This window comes from Drosophila melanogaster, chromosome 3L, assembly GCF_000001215.4.
Source record: "Drosophila melanogaster chromosome 3L".
Classification (NCBI taxonomy): Eukaryota; Metazoa; Arthropoda; class Insecta; order Diptera; family Drosophilidae; genus Drosophila; species Drosophila melanogaster.
In genome coordinates this window covers 17,659,615-17,685,558 of record NT_037436.4, presented here as the reverse complement: position 1 = coordinate 17,685,558, position 25,944 = coordinate 17,659,615, and the positions used below count along the sequence as shown (strand labels likewise).

At 40.1% G+C, this 25,944-nt stretch overlaps 2 protein-coding genes and 1 non-coding gene across 6 annotated transcripts; 2 read left to right on the top strand and 1 right to left on the bottom strand.

Moving 5' to 3' along the window:
* Window positions 1–1,977: 1,977 nt before the first annotated feature.
* On the bottom strand, window positions 1,978–13,937 carry CG34251 (uncharacterized protein). Of its 2 annotated transcripts, none has more exons than NM_001104164.3 (4): window positions 13,882–13,937; window positions 11,722–11,908; window positions 7,985–8,157; window positions 1,978–2,620 (listed from the first exon to the last, which is right to left on the bottom strand). In NM_001104164.3, exons 2-4 carry the CDS (start codon window positions 11,900–11,902, stop codon window positions 2,417–2,419), a joined length of 558 nt encoding a protein of 185 aa, NP_001097634.1. In that variant the 5' UTR covers window positions 11,903–11,908; window positions 13,882–13,937; the 3' UTR covers window positions 1,978–2,416. The 2 variants fall into 2 exon arrangements, with proteins under 2 accessions (NP_001097634.1, NP_001163461.1); NM_001169990.1 differs by lacking the exon at window positions 13,882–13,937 and adding an exon at window positions 13,548–13,763 and having other exon boundaries at window positions 2,393–2,620.
* Window positions 13,938–16,324: 2,387 nt separating this feature from the next.
* Window positions 16,325–25,741, top strand: Crtc (CREB-regulated transcription coactivator). 3 transcript variants are annotated; one of them, NM_001275068.2, is made up of 2 exons: window positions 16,325–17,452; window positions 20,913–25,741. In NM_001275068.2, exon 2 carries the CDS (start codon window positions 20,940–20,942, stop codon window positions 23,607–23,609), a length of 2,670 nt encoding a protein of 889 aa, NP_001261997.1. In that variant the 5' UTR covers window positions 16,325–17,452; window positions 20,913–20,939; the 3' UTR covers window positions 23,610–25,741. The 3 variants fall into 2 exon arrangements, with proteins under 3 accessions (NP_001261997.1, NP_001287101.1, NP_649001.1); NM_140744.3 differs by having other exon boundaries at window positions 20,913–23,931.
* sncRNA:641 (small non-coding RNA 641) lies at window positions 16,829–16,971 on the top strand. Its single transcript, NR_002488.1, has one exon. It is a non-coding gene; the product is annotated as a small non-coding RNA 641 (non-coding RNA).
* Window positions 25,742–25,944: the final 203 nt, after the last annotated feature.

The following is a 25,944-nucleotide window of genomic DNA, read 5'->3' as shown; positions in this document are numbered from 1 at the left end:
AGGCGGCAACTCGGGGAGGCTGCGAATGAATGCCGGAAAATCGCTGGCATTTATGCTCGCGAATATTTTCGGTAGTGCCTGCCTCCTCACTTATTTATATGTATTTCATTTGAATCGGTATGTGTCTTTAATTAAATTGCAGCGCAGTTTGAATAACGAACTGCGTTGGCATTGGAGCTGGCATTTCCACTTCATGGCCTATAAGCTATATGCTGTTGAGTGCATTTGCAAAACTCTTAATGAGAAATATTTATATTATTTCTTAAGTTGCACATACAAAAAGATAGGAAGTGGGCTGAATGAACGCGATAAGGATCTAGTCAATAATAAATTCAATTTTTAAATATTAAAAAATTAGATAGGTACATAGTTCTGTTCCACTTTATTCTTTATTTTTGGACAACATGTATTATTTGATTTCTTTTTTGCAGCACTTAAAAACTTGTTCTTAATCACTGCGGACACTTAAACGCTGGTCCATTTTTTCCACTCAGCATCAATTAAACGCTCGTTAGCTTTCGTTATTTTATTTTGCACAGTACACTAAGTACAATAAAATCAATTTAAAATCTTCATCACTTTATATGCGAAGACTAAATAAACACTCATAAAATAAGTTATTATTTTCATAAATATAAGTGCGAAAATACTATTAACTTTTCGATTTTAGAGAACTCATCGCATCAAGTAGTTTAAATATGATAACCCCATAAAACCATTTTAATAATTATCCCAAAAAAATAATAATAACATTGTCAAACGTGCATACTCCATCAAACATAGTTTTTATACGCATTCTTTTATTTATGCAGTATAAAAAACTAAACAAAAAATTTTACAACTTTAATTGAAATAACAAAGCAATAAAAAAGGAATCCATAGAACACATATACGTATTTGCATATATGCATACCGTATATTTAAACAATTTGATCAATTAAAAGCAATTTTGCGCAGAAAAAGGCAGCAAATCCTCGAACAATATATGCATAAAAAGCATTTCACTTGCTCAAAATGTTGCCATAAAAAAGGACATATCGAAACAAAAAGGCAACTCGACATCTTTTTGTGGGGCCGTACACTTTTTCGCACACACAAATTGCCCACCAAAGGCCGTCGAATGAGTTGGTAACTGTGGTATGGTAAGGGCTAACAGGGGTTATGGCCAGATAGCCATATACCCTAGCCGATTGAATGAAATTTCACGCTGAAAATCACATTGTTTACTAGCGAAACAATTGCGGACTATGGAATGCGAAATAAAAGTCTCGTCTCGGGCATGAAATGCGAAAAAAATAATGTTGGAAGATGGGTGGCGAGGTCAAAATGAGAGCAACATGAAAATAACTGACATTTGTTGCCGCTGCTCGTTTTCGCTGTTGCATGTTGATTTTCCCTCCCGTTGCAGCCGTTGTTGTTGTCGTCGCTTTTCCGGCTTTTGCAGTTGCATTTTTCTCTTCCTTTTGTTTTTGGCACGCGTTTCGTACATGGAAACATTCGTTGTCGCTGATTGCAGACACGCATAAAGAGCTCGAAGCTCTAAGGGAGTGGAAAATATACGAATGTAGTCGAAGTGTTAATACCCTTGAGTTACGATAAAATGGTTATAATTTTGTATGTAAGACCAAAGCAATTTCTATTTGCTAAGATGTGAAATAATACAAAATTAATGTTTCATATGTCTTAAGGGTGTAGCTCTCAAAAATATAACAGCAAAACCATTAAATATTTAAACCTAGGCTTGCATTTATTTAATATATTCAAGTTATGAAGCTGCCCCAAATGAAATATTAATAAAAACTAGTTGTTTATTATTATATTTATTATCTACAATTACTTTTAATATATTGAAAAACCCACCTGTACAAGGGGAGTCTAAATACAATTTCTCTATGGGCATCCCTACTCATTTAGAATTATAAATATGGATCTTAAATTCTTTTTAAATTTTGTAACCTTTTGAACTTGCTGTGAATCGGAAATATATGGTAATCTTAATTCTCTTACTGATAAAAATATTCTCCTTACGACGACTTATGGGTGCTACTGTAAAATCTGAAAAAAAAACCTAAAAAATAAACCAGCTCACATGACGGAAAATCTCCGTTAGTTAACTGAACTACTCGTGCCGCAAAAAATGCTTAACGAACAGAAGGACCATTGCAGTTGGCAGCTTCCGTTTTCGATTATGGGCCCCATTCCCTGTCCCAGATTCCCCCAATCTGTTGGCCAGATGCACCGGCCAACGACCATCGACCATTGACCACGTGATCGGCCACAGGAGCGTCGGTATTTAATGGTCTCATTGCGGACAATGCCGGAACTGCCTGTCAATCGATGTCTCTCTGTGCTGTGTGTGTGTGCCTCAAAAATTTATGATTTCCTCTCGATTGTTTTCAATGCCTTTATTGGATGCTCAAAATGGACAGCAGGCAGTGACGATTTTGTTGACCTCATAGCACTGGCCATCTGCCGTACAGATCAGCTGGGTGCGGGAGCTGCTCCTCCTGCCAAATCCTGCTCTGCTCCAGCTGTGGTAGAAATCCGTGGCACTGATCCCGTAGCCATCCATCAGCCAGTTCTGCAAGTCCGCCGGAAAGGTCTCGTACACTGGCACACTCTGAAATCAAAGCGACAAGATTATTATTACAGATTTCCGGTTACTAGTGCAAGTAGGGAATCGAAACTGGATTATTTACCAGATGATCAGAACATCAACAAGTACACTGAAAAATGTACAAAAATTATACGAAAAAATAATCAAAATTCTATTATAATATTAAGATTATTATTGAGAATCCTAATTAGAAAACAAAATGGCCACTGGATTTATTTGATAACTATACAAAAATAAGCTAGATCTAAAATAGCTTGAGTAGTTGGACTTAAGTAGTTTAAATCCCTGATCTTTATAATAGTTACTTTAAATCTGTAAACCACCAATTCATATTTTTCTATGTATATTTTATCTATCTCCTGCTTATTTCCCCGCTGCTCCTGACATTGTTAAGCAATCAGTCCGGCAGTCCGTTTTCTTCTTCTTTCCCTTCTTTGCCAAAGCGCACGGAAATTAATTTCCGGTGCAACGCTGCGTATGAGCGATGCGATGCGATATATACTGGCAATTACAAGTGCAAAATGAAATTAATAAGAGAGTGACGTCCAAAAGGAGGGAGATGTACAAACAGGGACGAGTTAGCACAGGTACAACGAACGGGCGGCGATAAAAATGTGCAAGTTTGTCAACTAATTAAAAAGGGAAGCAGCAACCTGGATGAGTTTCAGCTTGAGGAACAGGGAAATTGCCGGCAGAGGGACATTGGCAGCTTAATTGAAAACTGCAGTAAACAGCTCGAAAGCAGTTTAGCCATGTTATATATTTTATGGGCACCGAGAGGCGGTGTCAAAGTTTGCCGCCTTCAATTACTATATAAAATTAAATCGAATGTATGCATACACTCATTCAAATTTTTATGAAGATCAACGTTTATTTTTAGTAATTTGGAAATTATATAAAGAAAACTAACAGCATTATTAGAGTTTACGATTGTAAATCGTATTCAATATAAACTTTAGTATCAAACCCCCTTGAATGGCCTCAGTTGACTGGCTGGGGCGCCACACGGGGGCGTGGCAAGTCGGCCGAGAGAGTGTTGCATTTCCGTTAACGTCAGAGTTAAAGCAAAAGGTAAACTAAAGTTCCGTTCTGCGAGGCAAGGACGAACGGCAGAGAGTTTGCGTGGGACCCAGGATCGTGGGTCTGTAAATGTTATGCAGCTGGTCGAAATCTGGCAGCGTGCTTATTAAATTTGAGCATAAAGTGGAATTTCACACTGCAGCGAAGAGAACTGAGCACAAACAGGTGACCGGTGGCCGGCTAATTAAATTTACCAATTAGACAGACAAACACTTGAGACACAAAGGAGCGAGCTGGCCCAAAACACAGACTGAAAACGGAAGGTCCTTGAGGGATCCTCCAGACAAAGTTGAGTGTTGCTTTTGATTAAGTTAATTTGAGTGGCTGCTAGGCCTCGTAAGCATCTGCCAAATCAGCATCAAAGTTAATTAAAAATACATAAAAGCCATAAACATAAGTGCCGAGTTATCATGCGAGTGGGCGTGGCAGCGTCATTAAGTCCACCATGTCGACTTAATTACGAAAACTGTCGCCGAATTCATGCTGAGAGTCGTTGAAAAATGTCGCTGTGAAAAATGTGCGATAATTATTGCCACAATTTATCTCGACTCAACGCGAAAAGGCAAAAAAAAAAGAAGAAGATACAGAATCTAAAATAACATAATTATTTATGACACAGAGGAAGGGAGGCGACATGCGAAAGAGGAAGCAATAAAAAGTAGGAAAAGTGATAAATATGCGGCAGTTTTTCTCCACCCCATGCGTAATCAAAGAATCCTTGAAGGATCTTTGGGGGGAAAAAAAGAAGCGGAAGTCCTTTGTTGCTTTTTCGGCCGGGTTTAAAGCAAGCGCATAAATAAGCAGCAAATTATTGAACGTAAAAGTTGCCAAATCAGCAGTTGGGGCAAAGGTCCTAAAAGCTAAAAAGCACTTGCAAAATTCGCAAGTCGGTAATACACGAAATCAAGAAAAATATACGCATATCATGTTTATCTAGATCAAAATATAGTTTACACTTTTAGTAAAATATATAAACCAATAAGGTGAAACTTTGTGTTACCAGAACCAAAGTGATTTCTGTAACTAAGCAATTGCGAAGGTATAATAATCTTATCAATCTATCTTATTACCTTATTAAATTCTCAATATAAAACTGAAAAACAGGTTAGCGTCTCTAATTTTTCTCAGTGTACAAGTGTATGGCCTTGCCTTAGGCATGCCAAACAAAACACTTTTCAATTAAGCAACTTGTCAGGCCAGCGGCCACTGCCAAGGCGGCTTCTCTGTTGAACCACGCCCACCGCCCACGGCTTCCCGAAAGGCGAAAAGGTTTAACACCGACGGACACACACATACCATAGAAAGCACACACCCTACACACACACACAAACACACACCGCTGCAAACACAGATGCGAAAGGGAAGTCGCCTAAGGGAATATGGAAAACAAATTGATGGAGGTAGCTTTTGAGAATTTAAAGCTAAAGGATACCCTCTAGCGGTAATTGTATATGTGTTTTTTCGCCAAGAACTTGATTCCAACCGCATTTTATTGATGATTGATTGCATCGATATAGAAATATTAATTAAATTCAACAAATTTTATACTCGAAAAATACGGCTTGGGGCAGTCGTCTGTGACTTAAGTGCCATACTAAGTGAAAGGATGATATTTGCACGCAATGTACCACTTTTTAAATAATAATTTAATAATTTATATAAAAATTATTAAAATAATGTATTAAGCTCATACACATAAAGAGGAAATATGTAAACAATCTCTATATATGGGCAAAATTATACCAACAACGTTATTTTATTTTTTTTTTAAATCCGCAAAATTTAAACTCCCCTTCCTTTGCCAAACACCCCTTTAAAATCAATTAATCTTCCATACTGAGGTCCTTTGGCTGTTACAAGGCCATCGGCCAGCCCCGGCACAACCGATTAGAATGCCTGCAGGGTATGGTCCTTAAAAACGTGGAAAGGACGAAAAGAAATGCCTGGCATACTTTTCGGCGCAAGCATATTTACGTTGCATGTATTGCTAACGAGCTGAAGAATTATGACTCCATTAGGTGAGCGAGGAGGAGCTTTTGAGTCTGCCTCGGATGCTTAGAGAGTCCCCAGCATAGTTAGCCTTAAAGTTCCCGGCCATTTCCTTCTTGTTTTTTTCCTCAGTACGCCCCGGCTGAGGAAGTGACGCCATTTTGTGCAGATTACGCTTTGATGAACTCACTGGAAATGGTGGGGATAGGTGTGGGAAGCTGTTGCCCCGAGGTCGGGGGTGCTGGCGAGGTGCCAAGCGAGGGCCCAGGACCTCCGACAAACTGGCTGAGCCAGACATCGGCGTAATGACAACGTCAACAAGACACCAAGAGATTGAATTTACAGAACAAACAATTTTCATTTGCAGTTGAATTAAGCAAAGTAATCCCCAGTGGATATTCTCTCTCTGTTTTTTTTTACTTCTCTCGGCCTCAGAAGCAAACTTGGCACGGTGGTTGCAGTCGGATTGGATGGGCCTGTTCCAACAGCCTAATGAACAGTGGTTTTGGCTTCTCAAAAGTATCCAAGTTAGTCCCAGGTTGGTCAGAAATAATGAAGCCTTGTATGCCTATGAATCTAAAGCTCAAGACGGTGAATGGAATTTGAAATAGAAAAAATATTTCTACACGGGCTGCAACTTCATGAGGAAATCGTTTAACATTGACACAACAAATTGCCACAGGACTTTGAAATCTTGGAAAAATGTCTAATTACATTCATAAGAAATTCATTTAAATTTATTTCATGTTTATATATTATGGCTACCAGCAATATTTTTTAAAGATATTCAAGCTCAAGCTGTCTGGATAGAATGAACAAAACAATTCTATGGCACAATTGTTACTCAATCGATAAATTCAATAATGTATCTTTAAACCAAGAAAAATCATCTCTCATCTTAAAGGTACATATCTATATACATTTTTATAAATTTAACGAACCTTTGTTAGGTAATGTTATGTAGAAATTGTCAAATTTAGAAAATAAACAATATATTATACCAGATTCAGAGAGACTACAAAAGAAGCTCTTGCAATGACCATATTGGTGGTGCCTTATCAATATGAAATACCGTAATTTCAAGCAGCCAAACGCTTATCAGTACGAACTAAAAAACCAAACAAACTTCCCTGCTCTTTGGCTCCAAACCATACATCTACCACTATCAGTGTCGCTTGTTTTGCATAAAATTTGCATTTATTTGTGGGAGACAATCTGCGAAATTGAAAGCAGATGTCTCAAAGCGAACAAACCAGCCAAAACAGAAGCCACACCAGCGGCAACAACGGAAAATGCAATACCAAAAAAAAGGATCGGAGTTGGGGTGACCAAAATCGACTCCGAAGTCCAAGTTCCCAGGGGGCTGCACAGTAGATATTTAAATTTTTGGCCAAAACCCTTGAACAATATATGTATTCTCAGAACGAAAATAGACCAAAGCTGGCTATGCAAGAGATACCATCTTTTTATGCAAGTGCTAATGGGAAACTTTCGATGCATGCTTTAATACACACTATTTCAGACTTATGTAGCTTCAATTTCGGTCAGCAAAATTGGTTTTTGCTTTGAGGCAATGTCTGAAAAGTTGATGATGTGATTATTACGGAAAAATATGAATTTTCCACCAAACTGCTTCTTGGGAGTCCGACGGATATCCTCTTTAAAATTGAGTGCAGAAAGTTGTTCCAGAGGATCTCAATTAAATGCATTTTTTAAAATTTGAAGCTCCAACTTCTTGATCACAAAATCCACATTATTGATATCTCACACTTTATACCACCTTATACATAAAGATTGTGGGCTAAAAGTCATTCCCAACCATTAAAATCGTTTCCGAAATTGAAACTTCAATGCCCGTCAAGATGTATAATCCGCAGCAATTATTTGGAGTGGGTGTGATCCCAAACCGAATGATGCACTTGGCTCGGAGCTTAATCGGTTATTGCCCTTCGTTTCGATGGCAGTTGACGGGACTGATAAATCCTTAGATGCTCCCTGATTGTTTTCAATCCTGGGCAGCGACGTGCCGTGCCTGCTGGCTGTAAATGAAATCCGGCGGCGGTGGAGCGTGACCACCATGCGGTCACGTGCCTGAAGAAGCTCCTCCGAATCCTACACAACCCCACCAGAAAAGACACCCTCAACCCAAATGCAGACAGGCTCTGACAGATATCCGGCGCCAAGTTAAAAAAAAAAAACACCATCCAAAAAGTTAAGCAGCAACAACAGCGTGATTTATGTTGGCAGGAATTATCTGGCTTTGCGATTTCGGGACCAAGGCTAAGAGGCGCGGCTCACCTGAAACTCATTCGCCATGGCGGCCAGCCAGTTGGGATCCGGGCTCGCCGGCAGGAACTGCTCCTGGTTCTCCACCACATCGACCACCTCCACTTCCTGCATCGTTGGCGATTCCAGGCCGGCGGCTGAATTTATGGCCAAAGCTAATTGGTACAGCAAAAAACTCGTGCGTCCTGCAATAACAAGAAAAAAAAAACACCAAGCTTTTATTAAATAATATAAAACAATATGAAATAAAAATAATCAAAATTAATCAAGCCTTTTTAAAAAGAATTGTGATTGATTTTGCTTAAAATATTCAATTCAATTCTAAATGTTAGAGATTATTACGAAATTTTTCGCAGTTTAACTCCACCCGATTCTTCAAGTGTCTGACTAAGCAAGAAATTTAATTTTAAAACACTCGAAAGCACCAAGCCTCCAACCGAAAACCCCTAAGTACTCGAGTATCTGAAGCCTCCTCGAGTGCTGTTTTGTTCTCAGATTGTGCGCTAAGCATTTTGTTTGAGTTCAACTAGCTACTTACTGTCAGTTAAGTGCAATCGCCACAGAAAACAGGAAAATGGCAAAGGAAATGGGAAAAGCGGACGGGGGAAATGCGATCCGCTCTGCAGGTGATTGGCAAATGCGCACATGAATCTTTGATAAGCGTCTCGGAGTGCAGTCATTAGACAATTTTTGGGCTCGAATGCCATTATGTCGATGGCAGCTGGCAATCAATTGAACATTTACGAGAACAATTCTTCTGCCCAATCATCAAGCCAAACGAACAGAATCAAATTGCTTAGCAATCACCTGGGAAAATGAAGGAAAATGCCGATGATTGACGAAAGTGTCTGAAAGGGGTTCTTTTTATTGAGCTAATGCCATTGAGCTTTAAATGACTCTCGAATTTCCGTTTCAATGGGTTGCTACAAATACTTTGGACACATGATGGAAATTTTCCGTTCATTTTTGTTCGAGGCTTGCAATCTTATATTGTTTAGTTCTACAGTAAAATTCAACTATAAAAGGAAAAACTTGTTTTTCATTTCCAATAATAATCTTAGTTAGTTTCTCAACTTTCTAAAAAGGTTCTGTTCAATTAATATATTTTCTTAAAAGCAATTCACTGTTTGTGAAGAGATTTTTCTCATAAACTTATCGTTTCTTTTTCATTCCTGGGATTTCATTAGAAGTCGTTTTCCACCTCGGTTTGCATTGCAATTGCAAACTTATTTAATTAACTTGTGTACGAATTACGCGCTTGTCACTCGAAACTAATTTTGAACTGCAGTTCCGAATCGCTTTGGCCAAGAACTTTTCGTTTCGTTTCGTTTCGCTTTTTTCCACTGCTTTGAGCTGTCGCTAAGTGCTGCAGCCATTTCCCCAGAATTGCTCGTTACGCATACGCCGCGTTGACGTTAATCATACGCCATGTTAAACGCACCGAAAAAAGTTCGCCGCGGCATCTCGGCAATAAATCACACATTTTAAAGTTGAAAGTTGACCGAAAAGCGGATGAAAAACACAACAGCAAGCGGAAAACAAATGCGACAACTGACCCAAAATGTCAGATGGGCAAACGGATGCGGCGAAATGGGAAAACGAAAGACGAAAGGCCAAAACAAAGTAAGGACAGCGTTTCTTTTTCCCTTTTTTCCACGTTTTGTAAAAGCGAAAGTCGCCGATGATGCAGTGCCTGCTGTTGAGTTAGTGTCAGTCGGTCGTTCTTGGCTGGGCTGTTCGCGGCCTGTTTGTGTTCGCTGGCTGTTTATGTGGGCCAAGTTGAATTGCAGCATCATCACGTGACCACTAGAAATTTGCATTTTAATGGCTTCCCCGGCATTTGGCACTACTTATCCTCAATTGTGTGGAGTGGCAGCTGAAAAAGGAAGAGGTCGAGCAGGCGGTGTCAAGGAGGAGCACGGCCAGTGGAACAATATGTGTTAAGTGTTGATGTCGGCGCTTAATGATGCCAAGAATAAACTTGGCCCACAATTACACACACATGCGCGGGCGTTCAGGCGGCGATAAACCAAAAACGTACACAGTCATAAAACTCAAAGAATTTATCGCTACTTGAAAATCTTTTCGTATTGAAACTAAATATACACTCTGGGTTCGTCAAAAAGGCATCTGCATTATCATGCTTTAAAACTCTATCTGAGTAAATTATTAATAAAATTATATTTATATATTATGATATGCTTCACATTTCAGCATAATAATCAGTTTATCTTTATGATTCTACTTTATTTTTCCACTTTTTTAAAGTGTGACCTTGTAATGCTCTATTTAAATCGCATTGTGGCCATGCTATAAAATTTAAGTCTCAATTTAAGAAAACATAATTTAAAATGCCTTCTACTACTACTTAAAGAAGTAATGTGTGTACCTATATTTATTCAATTGGCACGCACACTGGGCAGCATTTCTTTAAGTGCACCTGTGTTCATCTGTGTTGACAACAAGAGGAGCAACAACAGCATTGGCAACCAGAAGCAACGCATCGGTAAACAAACAAACGACGGCAGCGACAACGCGTGACAAATGACACCAGCGACATCAAATTCCGCTTGCAACGCTTGCTGCAACGGAAACGCTTCAGGCGGTAACTATTTGCTGGGGGCGGCAAGGAATTGAGGATGCGGACCAGTAATGGGGGCTATGGGAGAACCTCAGGGAACTGGAACAGGCAACAAGCGGATATAGCGATTGTCGACTGCCAGCAGCGGAAAAAACAAGGAGAAAGGAGAAGAATGACTAGAAAGTGGAAGTGGAAAAAGAAGAGGGATAATAGTGTCACACAAAACGCTCAGCAAGTGATAAAACTACAGTGTTGACTAGCTACAAGTGGAAAAAAAGTATATAAATATTAGTTGGGAGATTAGGTGTTCAAAGTGATTTGTAGCAGTAAATTAACAGAAGCTGCCGGAGTGGAGTACGATGCTTAGAAAGCAGAAAGTATTTCGCTAAGCGACTTTATATAACTTTTAAGATTTGAATAAAAGCTTTGGCATACTTTAATTTGAGTATTGCTTCGCTGAGAAAGGTATTTCATAAATATTCCATTTGCTACTTAGCCAGAGTCCACATTTCAGTGGCATTCATGCTCGGTTGAGTGCCAACGTTTCGCTGCAGCTGCTCTTGACTGTCTTGCTGTCCCCAAAACGCCCCCTCAGCCCCTTGTTGGCCCATTTAAGCTCCCCGTCGCTTGGTTCTCAGCTTCTTGAAGAGTCGTGGTGAGCTCAGAGGCAGTGACACTTGAGTTATTTTCGGGTTCTCAGCGGAATAGGAATCCGAATGGGAAAAGCTCAGATTGCGAACAGGCACAACTAAGTGAAGGTGGAAAGCGAAATACCAATTAAGAATGCGTTGACATTCCCACTTGGCGTACTCCACGCCCTAGAATTCCCACTCCACCTGGCAATTCAGCGCAGACCACAGTGCGTATGCGTGATAAACAACGCTAATTGGAAAACCAAGAGAGATATAGAGTCTCAAACAGAGGACAGTGATGGCAAGATTGAAAATCAAACATTGTGTTGTGCGATTACAGTATAAACATTTAGATCCTTTCACAAAATGCACAAACTTGTGCAATAATAATGATATTAAGTTTACCATACATGGTATACCTTTCAGTACTAAATGTTTAATGCTATGTTCAAATTGAATTGAAATTCCTTAAAGGCTACAATCAACTTCTTGCAGAGACAATCAGACTTGCAGCACTGATGACTAACGAAGCTCACCTGACGCAGGCACTGCAGCCAGGACTCTTTGTCCCGGCGAGAGTCCTAGAACATCCATTCTCGATTCAGGTCCTGCAGCTCCTCTCAGTTCCTCCGGTAATGAAGCAAACACCGACGCCATCAGGCACAAGAATATATATAGCTGCAGACGCGGCTGGGAACTTCCACTGATTCCAGCCATCCTGGGCTGCAACGAAGGATTAGAAAATTTGCTTTCAATTCAGGCGGCATCAAGTTATTAATACAATGAACCGCCTCCTTGGCAAGACCATTGTGCGAAGGAGCACGATCTCGACCGGGGTGCAATGCAATTGTCTGGCGCATAAACTACAAAACAAAGGCTTCAAGTGGGCACACAATTTCCATGAATTGCCCTTTTGAATGGCCTTTATTCCGTCAATTTATATGAAAGACAATCGGATGAGCGAATATACACAGTATACTTGCAACATTGCTCATTAATTTTACTTGGCGTGATTGTTTTGAGAAACATGAGAAACCAAAAATTAAAACAGGGTAACAACTTTTTGCTCTTTCAGAGTTAGTAAGTAAGCACGTTAATCAGAATAAGCAAACGTTAATCAGAAAATTGGTTATGCCGCTCTAATCTGGTACATTTGACCCCACTTTCTCTAAGACGAGAGTGACAACCAGCATAGATTGGGTGCCATAGTTGTCATTGCCGCTCCAGAGAGTGAAACTCTCTTCGCCTATGTACCCTGCTCCATTTCCTCCGACAAGCAGACAGACAAGCACAATGGAAAATGGGGAAAATCCTTTTTACTCAGACAGCGAAGGCGGCTTCGCATCGACAGCCATTGTTGGGCGCCATCAATTGGTCGATTTGAATGGCGGCGGTCAGAGATTTATGAGATGCACAAGCTCCTAGTTACGCCAAGTATTTGGCTTAAAAATAATTTGCACGTAGAAAACATTTAAACATTTTTTATTTATTTGAACAAGTTACTGGTACTATAGTTTTCTTTAAGTGCAGTAAATTCTCCAAGTATTTGGCAACAATTAAGCAGCTTAAAAAGCATTACCACCATTCACTTTTGCCATCTTCTCGCTTAACGCGCCATTTAATGAGTGGGTGAAAAACTGAATGAAAAGCAGCCACTGTCAATGGGATGTGTGGCTGGGAAAATGAGCGTAAATGCACAGACGAAACAAGGAAAACATGCCGGGAGGAAAACCTCTCCTTTGCACTCCGTCGTCCACTTCCTCTGTTTAAAGCCACTCTTGATTGTCTATCTGCAACTGGTATTTTGTCTTTGTGGCCTCGGAAAACAAACGAACAGGGAGGGGGAAAAAGAAACATTTTCTGGGGGAAAACAGGAGCTTCGGCAAACAACAAAAGATAATGAGCCTCAATAGGTGCACAATGCTCAGAAAGGACCAAAATGGTAGTGAACCTAATTTGTCTGTCCTAAGTTTAAAATTGGCAAATTAACAGATAACATAATACGAGTAAAAAGTGAAATCTGTGTAGATTTGTAGTTCTTGAATGTCCAGCTTATAATTGAATACATAAGTTTTAAGATTGTCTTTCTATATACTATTTACTATTTATGTTAATATTTATGTTAACTATATAAAATTCTTACGACTTAATAACCAGAAGTATTACCTCTCTTAGTCATGATTTTTGTTCGAAAATATCCGCGGTTAAATAGATTAATTCCAAGTAAACTAAATTACTTTAAAAATACCTGATAAATTTAAGCAACTTATCTGTATTTAGATTTGCTTTCTAAGCAACCACATGACAACGCCACGTAAAATTGTTGACAATCCTAATTCAGTGAAAAACCCGAAAAGCTTACCAATAAGCACACAAAAAAGCCAGAATCAACACACTCAACTTTGGAACATTTAAAGCACTTGAATAAATAACACAGGTAAGTAAGACCAATAAACGCTTGTTCATATAAATTGAATGCTAAATATTTTTAGCAATTAAATTGCCATTCGACGGAAACAATTGTATTTGACTGCCTTGTCAGTTGCAGATTCTCCGTTTCCAATTTCGTCGATTAGTATTTGTTTGCCGGCTATCTTGGAAATAACATTTAATTTCACAGCTGGCTATCTTTTTATTACACGTTCCGCTCAGAATGTAGTATATATAGATATCTGTATATATATATATTTATGTACCGTTTAATGCTGGGCCAATTGGTCGTTGATTTTAATGGTTACCGCTGCCGAAAAATGAAATCACTCGACTGAACCACACAGAATTCGAAAGGCAGAACCAAAGACAAAAAACACATTGATTGAAATCTGAGAAATCAATTCGCGAATATTGCCATATAGAGTCAAGTGTTTCGGTGCGGGGGCGATGGAATGATATCAGATGATAACAAGCCAGCGAAACCATGATAATTTCGTCTATGCCGCTGGGTTCAAAGTTCACAAGAGTGAAACGACGAGCTTGGAGTAGTTGAAAATTAATATGCGTTAAATGCGCAGAGTTGTTTGTCTAATTAACCACCAACAGTCCTTGAGATTGCGATTGTTCGGAAAGCGAAAATAAAATTGATAATGGTGAAGAGCAGGGCCCATAATGGGTAATGTTTAGTCGAAATATCCATTAACAAATTGGAATCGAGTAATTGGAGCCTTAGGTAATTATAGGATTGAATAAATGAGTATATCACTTGGTTCAGGTAAATATTATAGAAAATTTCAATTAATTTACATTGTATTTTATCCCTAACTGGCATACTAAAATTTGAATTTAAGCTACCTATTATGATGGTTTCCTCATATTATATTTCATTTCATATCTATATCGTATACACTTTAATTAAATAAAATATGACTACCAATATATTATTTCCTCGAATCCAATGCTTCGAATTGTTCCTGAGAACCCCTAAATCGAAATTAACTTCAATTAAGTGTCCAAGCTCATTGGAAGAGCTTACCCACTCTTTATGCCATAAAACGTGCTGTAGGAAAATGTTTGGACAAAAAGCCCTAGTAAAGGCAGAGGAGAAATCGGCTTAAGCCCACCCACTGGCGCCCACTAATTCATTTCAATAATTGAGCACCTTTTCGTGGCTGTTTTTTATGGGAGGAAGTGGGCTAGTGGGCGCTCTATTAGTTTTGACATTCATTTGACAGTTTGATGAATGAATTAAGCGCACAAAGGGCGCAAATATTTATGAAAGAATTTGGAATAAATGCACGAAACGAATGGTAACAGAGAAGTTTAAGGAACAAGGAAAAAGGCAAAAAAGGGGCAAATATTTTGAATAGGAATGAAAGAAAAAAAACAGGAAATGTTCTGAGAGATTTCTATCGCTTGCACACAATTTACCTAGTACCTCCTACTTCTTCCAACTTCTCGGCCTTATTCTTGGCCCTCATTTTTATTTCTCCATTTCCTTGTCGGCCCTTAAATGTCTTCGTAACCCCGAGGCCGCCAATTTGCTACCAATTCCTGCTTCAAGTGTCTGCGAGAAGAAAAATTTTCTCCATTCGCGGGAACGAAAGAGAAAAAGAGAGCGTTTGGCAGATTCGTATCGTGGAAAACAATTTTAAATGGCGCACACAAAATGCCGGAAACCAGACACAAAATGTTAACGGAAAGGGAAACAGACGTTTACACACACACACAACAGACACCCGCACGCACACACGCGAACGCAAAAGCCCATTTGAATGTGTTGGTTGATGCAATTTAAGCGCCCAAAAACGAAATCCAAATCATTTTTGATGATTTATCTTAGCTTCTAATGGGCATATTAAATTGCATTTCATTTTATATGATTGCTCCGCTCATTTAATATGATGGATTAAGAACTTTTGAATTTAATATACATTAATTACGCTTGCAGAATAACTAATGCAACCACACAATTTGCTTTGTCAAAGTCAACAAAACGGAGAGTTTGAGACAGCATATTAATAATAAAATTTGTGTATGCCTTTTTAATGTAAGTTATTTATTTCCATGGAATACAACACATATAATAAATGTAAATTATATAATTACTATTTAATTATATCAAATCAATATTTATTTTTAAAATTCCGTTGCGAATCTAAATTAGCGGAGACACCATACCATATATTGGACTAAATGACAAGACACCTTACCAAGCGACTAAAAGTGAGGACTCGAACCGATTGCACGGCGATTAACATCGAAACCCAAGATATAATATTTTCAAAAATATATTTCCCTTTAAAAAAACAAACGTTCTGTTTATTCTGTAAATATATATACCTTACATACAAATGCAGTAATCTGATTAATACTGACAATTGATAATTAACTTATGTTACATATCATATTGGTTTAGCCCACTTTATCTTTCATCAGTAAAAAGTAAACTTTGATTAGTTGTTACGCTCTTAGCTGTATTTTTTATTTAATATGATGCACTTAAAAAATGACTTGAATATCATATACGTGCATTTAAATAAAGTAGAAATGACAGCCCTGGCTTTAAATATCTGGTGGAAATTCCCACACATCACCTGTTCGCTGTTCAGCAATGTATTTTGTCTCAACCAAATTCTGGCCACACTGCATGGCTGCCAATTTCAAACTCGATAGCCGATATCTTCCTAGTATCGGAGAACGATGGCCCCGATAGGTTCATACCAATACACCTCCTGATATCGAAGAAGCAGAGGAAAATATGAGAAAAAGTGGAAAAATAACAAAACAAACGTGGAAAAAACGTTGAAAAAGGCGACGCGCAATTGCTGTACAAGTGCACGACTAACACGCGATTAAAACGGCGTGCGAGGAAAAGCGGAAAAACCACAGAACAAAGCGAAAAAGTGAAGAGCCATCACAGCGACGAAGATGAGCGAAGAAGAAGAAGCAAGGCAGCAGCAGCAGCAATAATAAGTTGTTCTCTGTGCGAGTGAGAGAGTGCAGCAGAGCAAAATAGGGGCATAAAAAACGCGAAATAAACGAAAATAAGAATACGAGATTGCTGCGGAGTGAGTGTGCACAACAGTAGAAGTCCCGTTGCCCGCAAAAATCCACAGTCCCGCGTGTCAGTGTGTGTGCGCGCGTGTGTCCGTGTGTTGGTGAGCTTTTCCATTGGTGTGCGAAAAACAAAAGCCAAAAAATCGGGGCAAAGAATATATAGAAATCAAGGAAATGCAATATAGAATCGGCCGACGCCGCCGCTTTTGCTGCGTGCTGTAATCCCAATTGGACACCCAATTAGAGGCACACTCGTCCGCCTAGCAGTGTGTGTGTGCGTGTGTCTGTGTGAAAAGAGGTCAAAGGCGCAACGAAAGTTTTTCACTTTTCATGCGGTAACCAAAAAAATAGCGCAAAAAGTGCCAACCAGCTGAGAGCGCAAAATAAAAAAAAAACAACGTCGCAGTTTTGCGTTAAAACAATAAACCTCTCGAAGTGTGCGTGCGCGTGCGGCTGTGTGTGTGTGTGTAAGAGCGAGTAGAAATAACACAAAAAAAACAATCAGTTGTTAAAATAATCCCCCAGCAAACCGATTTTTGGATTTAACAACTCTCGGCTCGCAAACAACTCAAAATCAAATCTGGTTTTATTAAGCGACGCAAAAAACACAAAAAAATAACGCAAAAGGTCATAACAATAACAACAAATAAAAAGCGCCAAAAACTTAATTCTTCTATATGAGATTTTAATCAAGCAAGAATCCAATTTGCATAGCACAAGAGCGACAGAGAGAGCAAGAGATCCAATCGGAGTTAGCGGCGAACGAGAGAGAATGTAAGTTACGCCCTCGCCCGCCCCCTCTTTGCAGTTCGTTTTGTTTTTGCCGCCTCTTTGCTTCACACACGTTTCTGCAAATCGCTTTCCCCCTCCCTCTTAGTTTTCTTTTCAACTGTTGCGGTTGCGCCGCGCGATAAATAAACAAACATCGAAATTATTCAAAAATTCCAAGGAACGCGAGTGGCTATAAAAAAAACTGCTGATAAGGGTTTCCCAGGAGTGTCTCCCCGTGTCGAGGGGAGAATGATAATGGGAGAGAGATATGGAAGGATAAGTGGGGAGAAGAAGGAACAACGAGAGAACAAATGGGCCATTCACACTCAAAAATTGGCACGGAAAGAAAAAATAACTTACTTTTTGTTTCGAAATATGCTGACCAATATAATAATAATTCCATAAAATTATAACATTTTATTTTGAGACCTTTAATTGTGCTTAACAAGCCAAAGATATATTTCATTAAATACCATTATTTTTAAAGTTTTATGTTCGTAAATTAACAAAATTATAATTAATTTGTATTCAACGTGAATAAGTGGGGCTTTACAAAGTATAGTATTGTTTATCTGTTCTTATCAAAAAATTAACAAAATTATAATTCATTTGTATTCAACATGAATAAATGTGACTTTACAAATTATAGTATTTGTTTATCTGTTCTTATCGATTAAATATACAGCTGTTTTTTCCTGTGGTAAATGACCACCATTTTTATCGGCCGCAATATATTAAATAATTATTAAATGTCATTATCGATTCGTGGGAATATTTCCGCTTTGCCCAACAGCACCCCTCCCTTTGATTGCCTACCCCCTAAAAAAAAGTCCAGTCCCTCCCAAAAAGTAAAGTAATATCTACCTTTGTTTAGTTTGAGGCGTGCTCGGCCTTTTTATGGCCGCAATTGCCGGCTCGTCCAAAAGTGTGAGCCGCATTTAAATCTCTTTGCTCCTGCATCGCGTTTTAGCCATAATGGGCCTTACACTTCCGATATCTGCTTGGATTAGTCATCGCATAGGGTTCTACAGAGATATAGAGATGGTCACGAAGTGGGACTCATTTGAATGAGAATGGGGGTATCTCATTTGGATATTGATAAGCAAACTATGGGTACATTTTTATCCGTACAAGGATACATATACAACTTGAATAGCTGATTCTGAACTTTTCAGACGTTCTAAACGCCTTTCAAGTCACAAGTTTTCAAGAAATAACATGATTACTCAATATGTTTATTTCGCAAATAATTTAACGATTTGCCTTAAAGTAAAGTAAAAGACTAAACTTTCTGAGTATATCACTAAGCGAAGTTTTCGCACATAAAATAAATATGAAGTTACGATATATAAAATGAGTAAGCATTTAGCTGGAATTAACACGTCGACAACAACCAACCAACACTTGAGTATTTTCTTTGCAAAATATTTTAACTCAAACGTTAGTTCCAAGAATCCCCGGGCAAACAAATCAAAATGATAAATTAGAATTAAAGAGAAATCTGCGTTAAAAGTTATGCATTGGATACAGCTAAGGTATGGTTTCTCAATAAGGAATTACCTCAATCGATTTAATTGAGCCATTCTTTTCTCCGCCTAAAAGAGAAATCGATAAGGTTAAATTAGCTAATGGTGGAAACTAATGAGGTTTTGAAGAAGGGTAGGAGTTAATAAGTAATACTTGAGCAGTTGGGAATGTCTTGAGAAAGTACTAAATTTCCCAGCTTTTATAGCAATCAATGTGGTAGTGAGTAATGCCAGTGACATTCAAAAATATTTCCCGCAATTATGAGCAATTCAATTCAATTCGATAAAGTTAAAATCTCTGTAATCCTTATTTTATAAATATGTTGTCATTCCATTAAATTCAATTTGGCTGTTTCTTAACTAAGTATATTTACAATCTGCTTGGCAACAAATACTTTTCGATAAAATATCTGTAAATACGTTTTGATTCTCTCCGAATGATAAGGAGTAACTTTTGTTTTTAGCTCGCTGAGATTGTTTTTTGAGCTGTTATTGGTCACCAGTTCGCGAGTAGTATCATCATCATAATTGATCGGAACTCATCGAAAAGATGACAAAAGCTGCGAAACTGGTTTATGGTTTCAGTTTAGTCTAAACTCTAAACGAATCTACAAATATGTGGAGCATAATCTGAGCATCATATCGGATATTGGGAAAACGTGGCTAAAAGTTGTTTTTAAAAATGCCCTTCAGTTGTGAGCGCATATAAAAAGCAAAACAACAACGCTCTTGCGAGCTTCAACTTTGCACTGCCGCGGAACCGGAATAAATTATTGAAAAAAAAAGCAAAAAAGAAAGAGAAAGATTATTTCGTTTGCTACGCAATTCGCGACATTTGCATAATGCAGCTGCAGGTGGCGACGAAAGTCGGCCCGTCCCCCGATAAATGCCCCCATTCCATTCGTGGAGCCAAAGACTATACCCAAACCCAAACAGTCGCTTTCAAAGAACTATAAAAACTTGTTGTTTGCGCGCCCTGCTCGTCGCATTTTCCCGCCCTTTTTGAACGCTCGGCAGATATATATCGCATATATACACATGCTCGTACATATGACACTCGTTATGCAATGCCATTGAAATCGAGTGAAGAGAGAGGGCCACGAGACCGGGACAACCGGGCAAACATTACTACGCATGGCGTGGACCTGAATCCAAATCCGAATCTGAACCCGAATCGGCATCGCCATCGGAATGAGAATCCGAACCCGAAAGCGAATGGGACTGGGAATGCGAATGCGAATGCGAATTCCGACTGGGAATCGGACAACAAGCGGGCGAATGTTTTGTATCTGTATCTGGCTTATCAGCAAGCCGCTCGCTCGACTGACAAATTGATAAAAACAAGTCGGCTGGCGGGGGTTGGGTGGGTTTTACTGGCGGGTTGGATGCCGCCCCCCTGTCAAAACATTTCCATGCCCTTCGCCGGCAGATAAAAAAAAGTTGGCTAAAGGTGTGCGCTCGGGGAGCGGAAATGCCTTGAGATGGATGAGCTAGTTTATGGCAACAGATTGTCGACTACACCTTTTCACGGTTCCCAAACAAAGCGAGATTATAGCTTATTAATATTTTTAGTTAAAGATGCAAGAGCAAGTTAATTAAGATTTGTGAACTATCTTTATAAAAGTAGATTGCCAAATCGCCTCGATGAAATGTAGTAATTAAACGTATTAATTAGTAAATTCGGTAATATTATGTCAATCATTAACGCTTTTTAGACATAAGAAATTCGTCTAGATATGATTAACATGCAAGACAATCTTTTGTATCTAACAAATGCATTCCAACGTGGCCAAATAAAAATGAATAATGAAACATTTGCTGCTAAAAATTATCATATAAATGTTGGTTACCTCTGTAGGCAAAAGCAAAACGATAGTAAAAACCCCAAAGCATCTTATCCCTTTGCAATATAATAATGATGATCTTTTTCTAAACAGCTTCCTACCGCAGACACAATCTCCACAATGGCCAATCCGCGCAAGTTCAGCGAGAAGATCGCTCTGCAGAAGCAGAAGCAGGCGGAGGGCACAGCGGAATTCGAGCGGATCATGAAGGAGGTGTATGCCACGAAGAGGGATGAGCCGCCTGCGAATCAGAAGATCCTAGACGGCCTTGTCGGCGGTCAGGAGGTAAGCCAATCCTCGCCAGGCGCAGGCAATGGGACGGGCGGAGGTGGCAGTGGTTCCGGCAGTGGAGCCAGCGGCGGAGGAGCCTCACCAGATGGCCTGGGAGGCGGCGGTGGTTCTCCGACGGCTTATCGAGAATCCCGAGGGCGCAGCGTAGGTGTGGGTCCCATGCGAAGACCGTCGGAGCGCAAGCAGGATCGTTCGCCCTACGGCAGCAGCAGTACGCAACAAACCTTAGACAACGGCCAGCTAAATCCGCATCTTCTTGGTCCACCTACGGCGGAGAGTTTGTGGCGGCGGTCCAGCTCCGATTCGGCGCTGCACCAAAGTGCGCTGGTGGCGGGCTTCAATAGCGACGTGAACTCGATGGGCGCCAACTATCAGCAGCAGCAACATCAGCAACAACAGCAACCGGGCCAGCCAAGATCTCACTCGCCGCACCATGGTATAAACAGGACCATGAGTCCGCAGGCGCAACGGAGGAAGTCGCCGCTACTGCAGCCCCATCAGCTGCAGTTGCAGCAACTGCAACAGCAGCAGCAACAGATGCAACATCAGCATCAGCTGCACCAGCAGCTCCAAATGCAGCAGCTGCAACAGCACCAGCAGCAACACCAGCAGCAGCAGCAACAACAGAACACGCCATACAACAACGCCAAATTCACGAATCCTGTGTTCCGGCCGCTGCAGGATCAGGTCAACTTTGCCAACACCGGCTCCCTGCCCGATCTCACGGCCCTTCAAAACTATGGACCCCAGCAGCAGCAGCAGCAATCCCAGCAACAGCCGTCGCAGCAACAACAGCAGTTGCAGCAAACCCTGTCGCCAGTCATGTCTCCGCACAATCACCGCCGCGAACGGGATCAGTCGCCCAGTCCGTTTAGTCCGGCGGGTGGAGGAGGGGGAGCAGGTCCCGGGTCGCCCTATCAGCAGCAACAGCACTCGCCCACCGGAAACACGCAACAGCAGCAGCAGCAGCACCAACAGCCCAGCAACTCGCCGCACCTGTCCTTTACCAATCTGGCCACCACGCAGGCAGCTGTTACCACATTTAACCCGCTCCCCACGCTGGGTCCGCACAATGCCACCGACTACCGCCAGCCACCGAATCCTCCTAGTCCACGCTCTTCGCCCGGCTTGCTGAGCAGCGTATCGGCCACGGATCTGCACTCCAGTGCACCGGCCAGTCCCATACGCCAGCAGCAACAGGCCCATCAGCAGCAACAGCAGCAGCAACAGGCGCAGCAACAACAGCAACAGTTTGATAACTCCTACAACAGTCTGAATACCTCGTTTCACAATCAGTTTGAGATTTTCTCGCTGGGCGACAGCAATTCCTCGCCGGAACAGCAGGGCTTTGCAAATAATTTCGTGGCCCTCGACTTTGACGACCTGAGTGGCGGCGGAGGTGGTGGCCCAAGCGGGGGCGGCGGCAGCAATGGAGGAGGTCTGACCAACGGTTACAACAAGCCGGAGATGTTGGACTTCAGCGAGCTGAGCGGCAGCCCGGAGGCGAGTGGGAACAACAACCACATGCGGCGAGGAGTGAGCAACCTGAACAACAACGGGTTGAGCAATGGTGTGGTGGGATCCACGCACAACGGCAGCACAAATCTAAATGGAGCGGGAAACAACAATAGCAGTAGTGGAGGTGGCACGGCGCAGGATCCTTTGGGAATAACCACTTCGCCTGTGCCCTCACCCTTGGGCTGCCCCAGTTCACCGCTGCCGATACCGATTCCGATGTCGGCGCAAAGCTCGCCACAGCAGCAGCACCACCATCATCAGCAGCAGCAACAACAGCATCATCAGCAGCAACACCATCAGCAGCAGCAATTATCATTATCTCTGCACCATTCGCCGCATCATTCGCCAATGCATTCGCCGCACCATGGGAATTCACCGCTTTCAAGCAGCTCGCCAGTGAGTCACAATGCCTGCTCCAACTCCAACGTGGTGATGAACCACCAGCAGCAGCAGCAACAACATCACCACCAGCAACACCATCATCAGGGCTCCTCGCAAAGTCACACGCCGACCACAGCGAATATACCCTCTATTATCTTTAGTGATTACTCCTCCAACGCGGATTATACCAGGGAGATCTTCGACTCCCTCGATCTGGATCTGGGACAGATGGACGTAGCCGGTTTGCAGATGCTGTCCGACCAGAACCCCATCATGATCGCCGATCCCAACATCGAGGATAGTTTTCGACGCGACCTCAACTGATACTATGAGGAGGCTGTTGCGGCCATTGAGAGCGGAGTGCTGCTGGAGGAGGACTACCAGGCGCTGCTCGGATCAGAGGCGCTGGCGGATGAACAGGTGGTCACAGTCGAGGCCGCCGGAGCCGCAGCAGCAGTAGTAACAGTTGAAGAGGCAGCCACAGTTAGCGAGAAGGACAAAAAAGATTTGGAAGTTGTGGAACTTCTGGTGTCCGGTGTTATGGATGACCTGGTGGACTCCAGTGACCTGGACGAGGAAGTGCGCAATTTCTTTTTTTAGGCAGCCAGCAAGTCATTTTTGTCGTTAACACAACTGATGGAATTTTCGTTTTTAACACAGATGAGGAAGTGAATTACGTTTTTTAAACGCATTCACTTGCCATTTCTCGATTAAATGCCATATTACTTAAGCTCAGGATTTACAAGCTTAATGCGAATTAAGTTAATTTCGGAAATGCTGACGAGAGTGATTGCAAAGTTCAAAATTGATACAAATTCACTTCCGCAAATTCATGCTGAAACTGAAAGTTTTCTAACAGTCCTCAATATTGTTATCTCGTTATCGTCCGTGCTTTCGTAGCTAGCTCCTACAACAAAAATACAAAAAAAAAAAAATTAACAAATTGTTAACCCTTAAGTGTACTTGAGTGTCTTTTTACACCCTCTTTCCTCAAAAATCCCTAGCACCCTGAAAAAGCGAAACATATTTTACAGCGAGTCTCAGATTTTACTTAACTACGCACATAAGTCACTATACAATTTACACAATTAAGTTCTAATTTCTGTATATAATACAATAACTATGGGGAAGAAAGCGAAAAGGATTGAAACCAAAAAGTGTCTTAGACCAACGACCAAAATTATATTCTCTAAACGAAAATGATGAATGCTGGAAAGAGGATGGAGGATTTGGAACAGCCCCTCTGAGCATTGGAAGTCCTGATAACTATCCATTTGGATATGCCATGCCATTCAACCCGTCTCCGTTCGTTTGTTTGATCCAGATAATAGTTAGCTAATTACATATTAATTAAAATTACACCCAACCCATATTATAATCCCAATGTGCCGTGGAAGCAATTACTAGAGTTTAAGATGCCGATAACGAAACCGATCCCCTCAGTGCTGCAAAGTCTTCAGAGCCCCCCGCGAAAATATTTCGAATACAAAAACGATAGATAGATGTATATTCGAGACCTTTCTTCATAAACGCAGTATCACAAACTAATCGAGTATATAACCATACAGACAAACGCATATGTAATGATATATATACTACATATACTCTAATGTCTATGCATATAGAGTTAATAGTCCAGGCACAAGTGCAGATCACAATCGGAATCCAGTTCCAATTTTCTGCTCCGACAAATTTTACGAAATCAACAAGAATCAAAAGCGAACTCAAAAAATAAAGAAATTTTTTACAAGTCTTTAACCAATAGTAGATAGGATTTTCAAAAAAAAAAAAAAAAAAAACTTTTCCGAACACTTAAGCATGAAACTTCGACTACTACCATAATACCCAAATCAACTTCAATCCGTTGTTTTTTCAAATCATTTTATTACGAACGTAAACAAAAATTTAAGAATCAAATCAAAGAAAGCTTTATGGCCACCAACCAACAATAAGGAGAATGAAATAGTTAGTATAAGGCGATCGTAAACCCTGCATAATATGTACTGTTTATAAATAATACGAAATCTGTAAAACAATACACACACAAATCATTGAGTCTAAATCTACTTAACAATTGTTATAAAATCATAAAAGTGGGATAAAAAATACAACCAATAAGCTTCAAAAGTGCAAAGAGAAAATGTTTTATTTAATTCGAGTACCAGAACTTCTTATACATATACACATAAATAACTATTAATAATAATGGTAAATATTAGTAACAAAAATGTTTTTGCTAATAAAGCCCCAACAAAAAATTTCCCTTTTCTAATTATCGATGTAAAACTCTAGTTATAACATAAACTTAATTGAGACGAGAAAAACTTTACAAGCGACACACAAAAAGCGACGAAAAAGAAAAATACATATATAAATGTAATTTAAAAATGTAATTTATGTGGGAAACGCGCAAAATATATATAGATCGATAACATTTGTCTCTGCTGCTTTGTGTTAAAATATACACGTAAATAATATGAAAATCTTGAAGAATTATAATAATACTAGATAAGTGAGAGAGAAATGCTAATTATAAATTATACTATTATTATTATACGATACGTACTAAGTAATTGTGTATGTAATATATAATTACATTTATAAAAATAAAGGTACGTCAACAACAGCAACAAATACCGCAGAACCGAGGAGAATAAGCCATAAGATTATATTCAATGTAATAACACAGTTATTTGTTTCAAATAAATCTTAAATTTGATTTTAAAGTCCAGAAAAAAACTGCGAGTTTTGATTTAGATCTTGCCGTGGGTTTCGCTATAAATGTGCATATTTTTTTTATGAATTATCAGTATTATTGTAGCTAATTTTTCTTTGTACTGGACAAGCCAACCCACCTGTTGATCGGAAATTCCATTTACGTGGGCGAGTGCATTTCTTGGTGTTCGATTGATGGCACGTAAAATTATGTAAATTA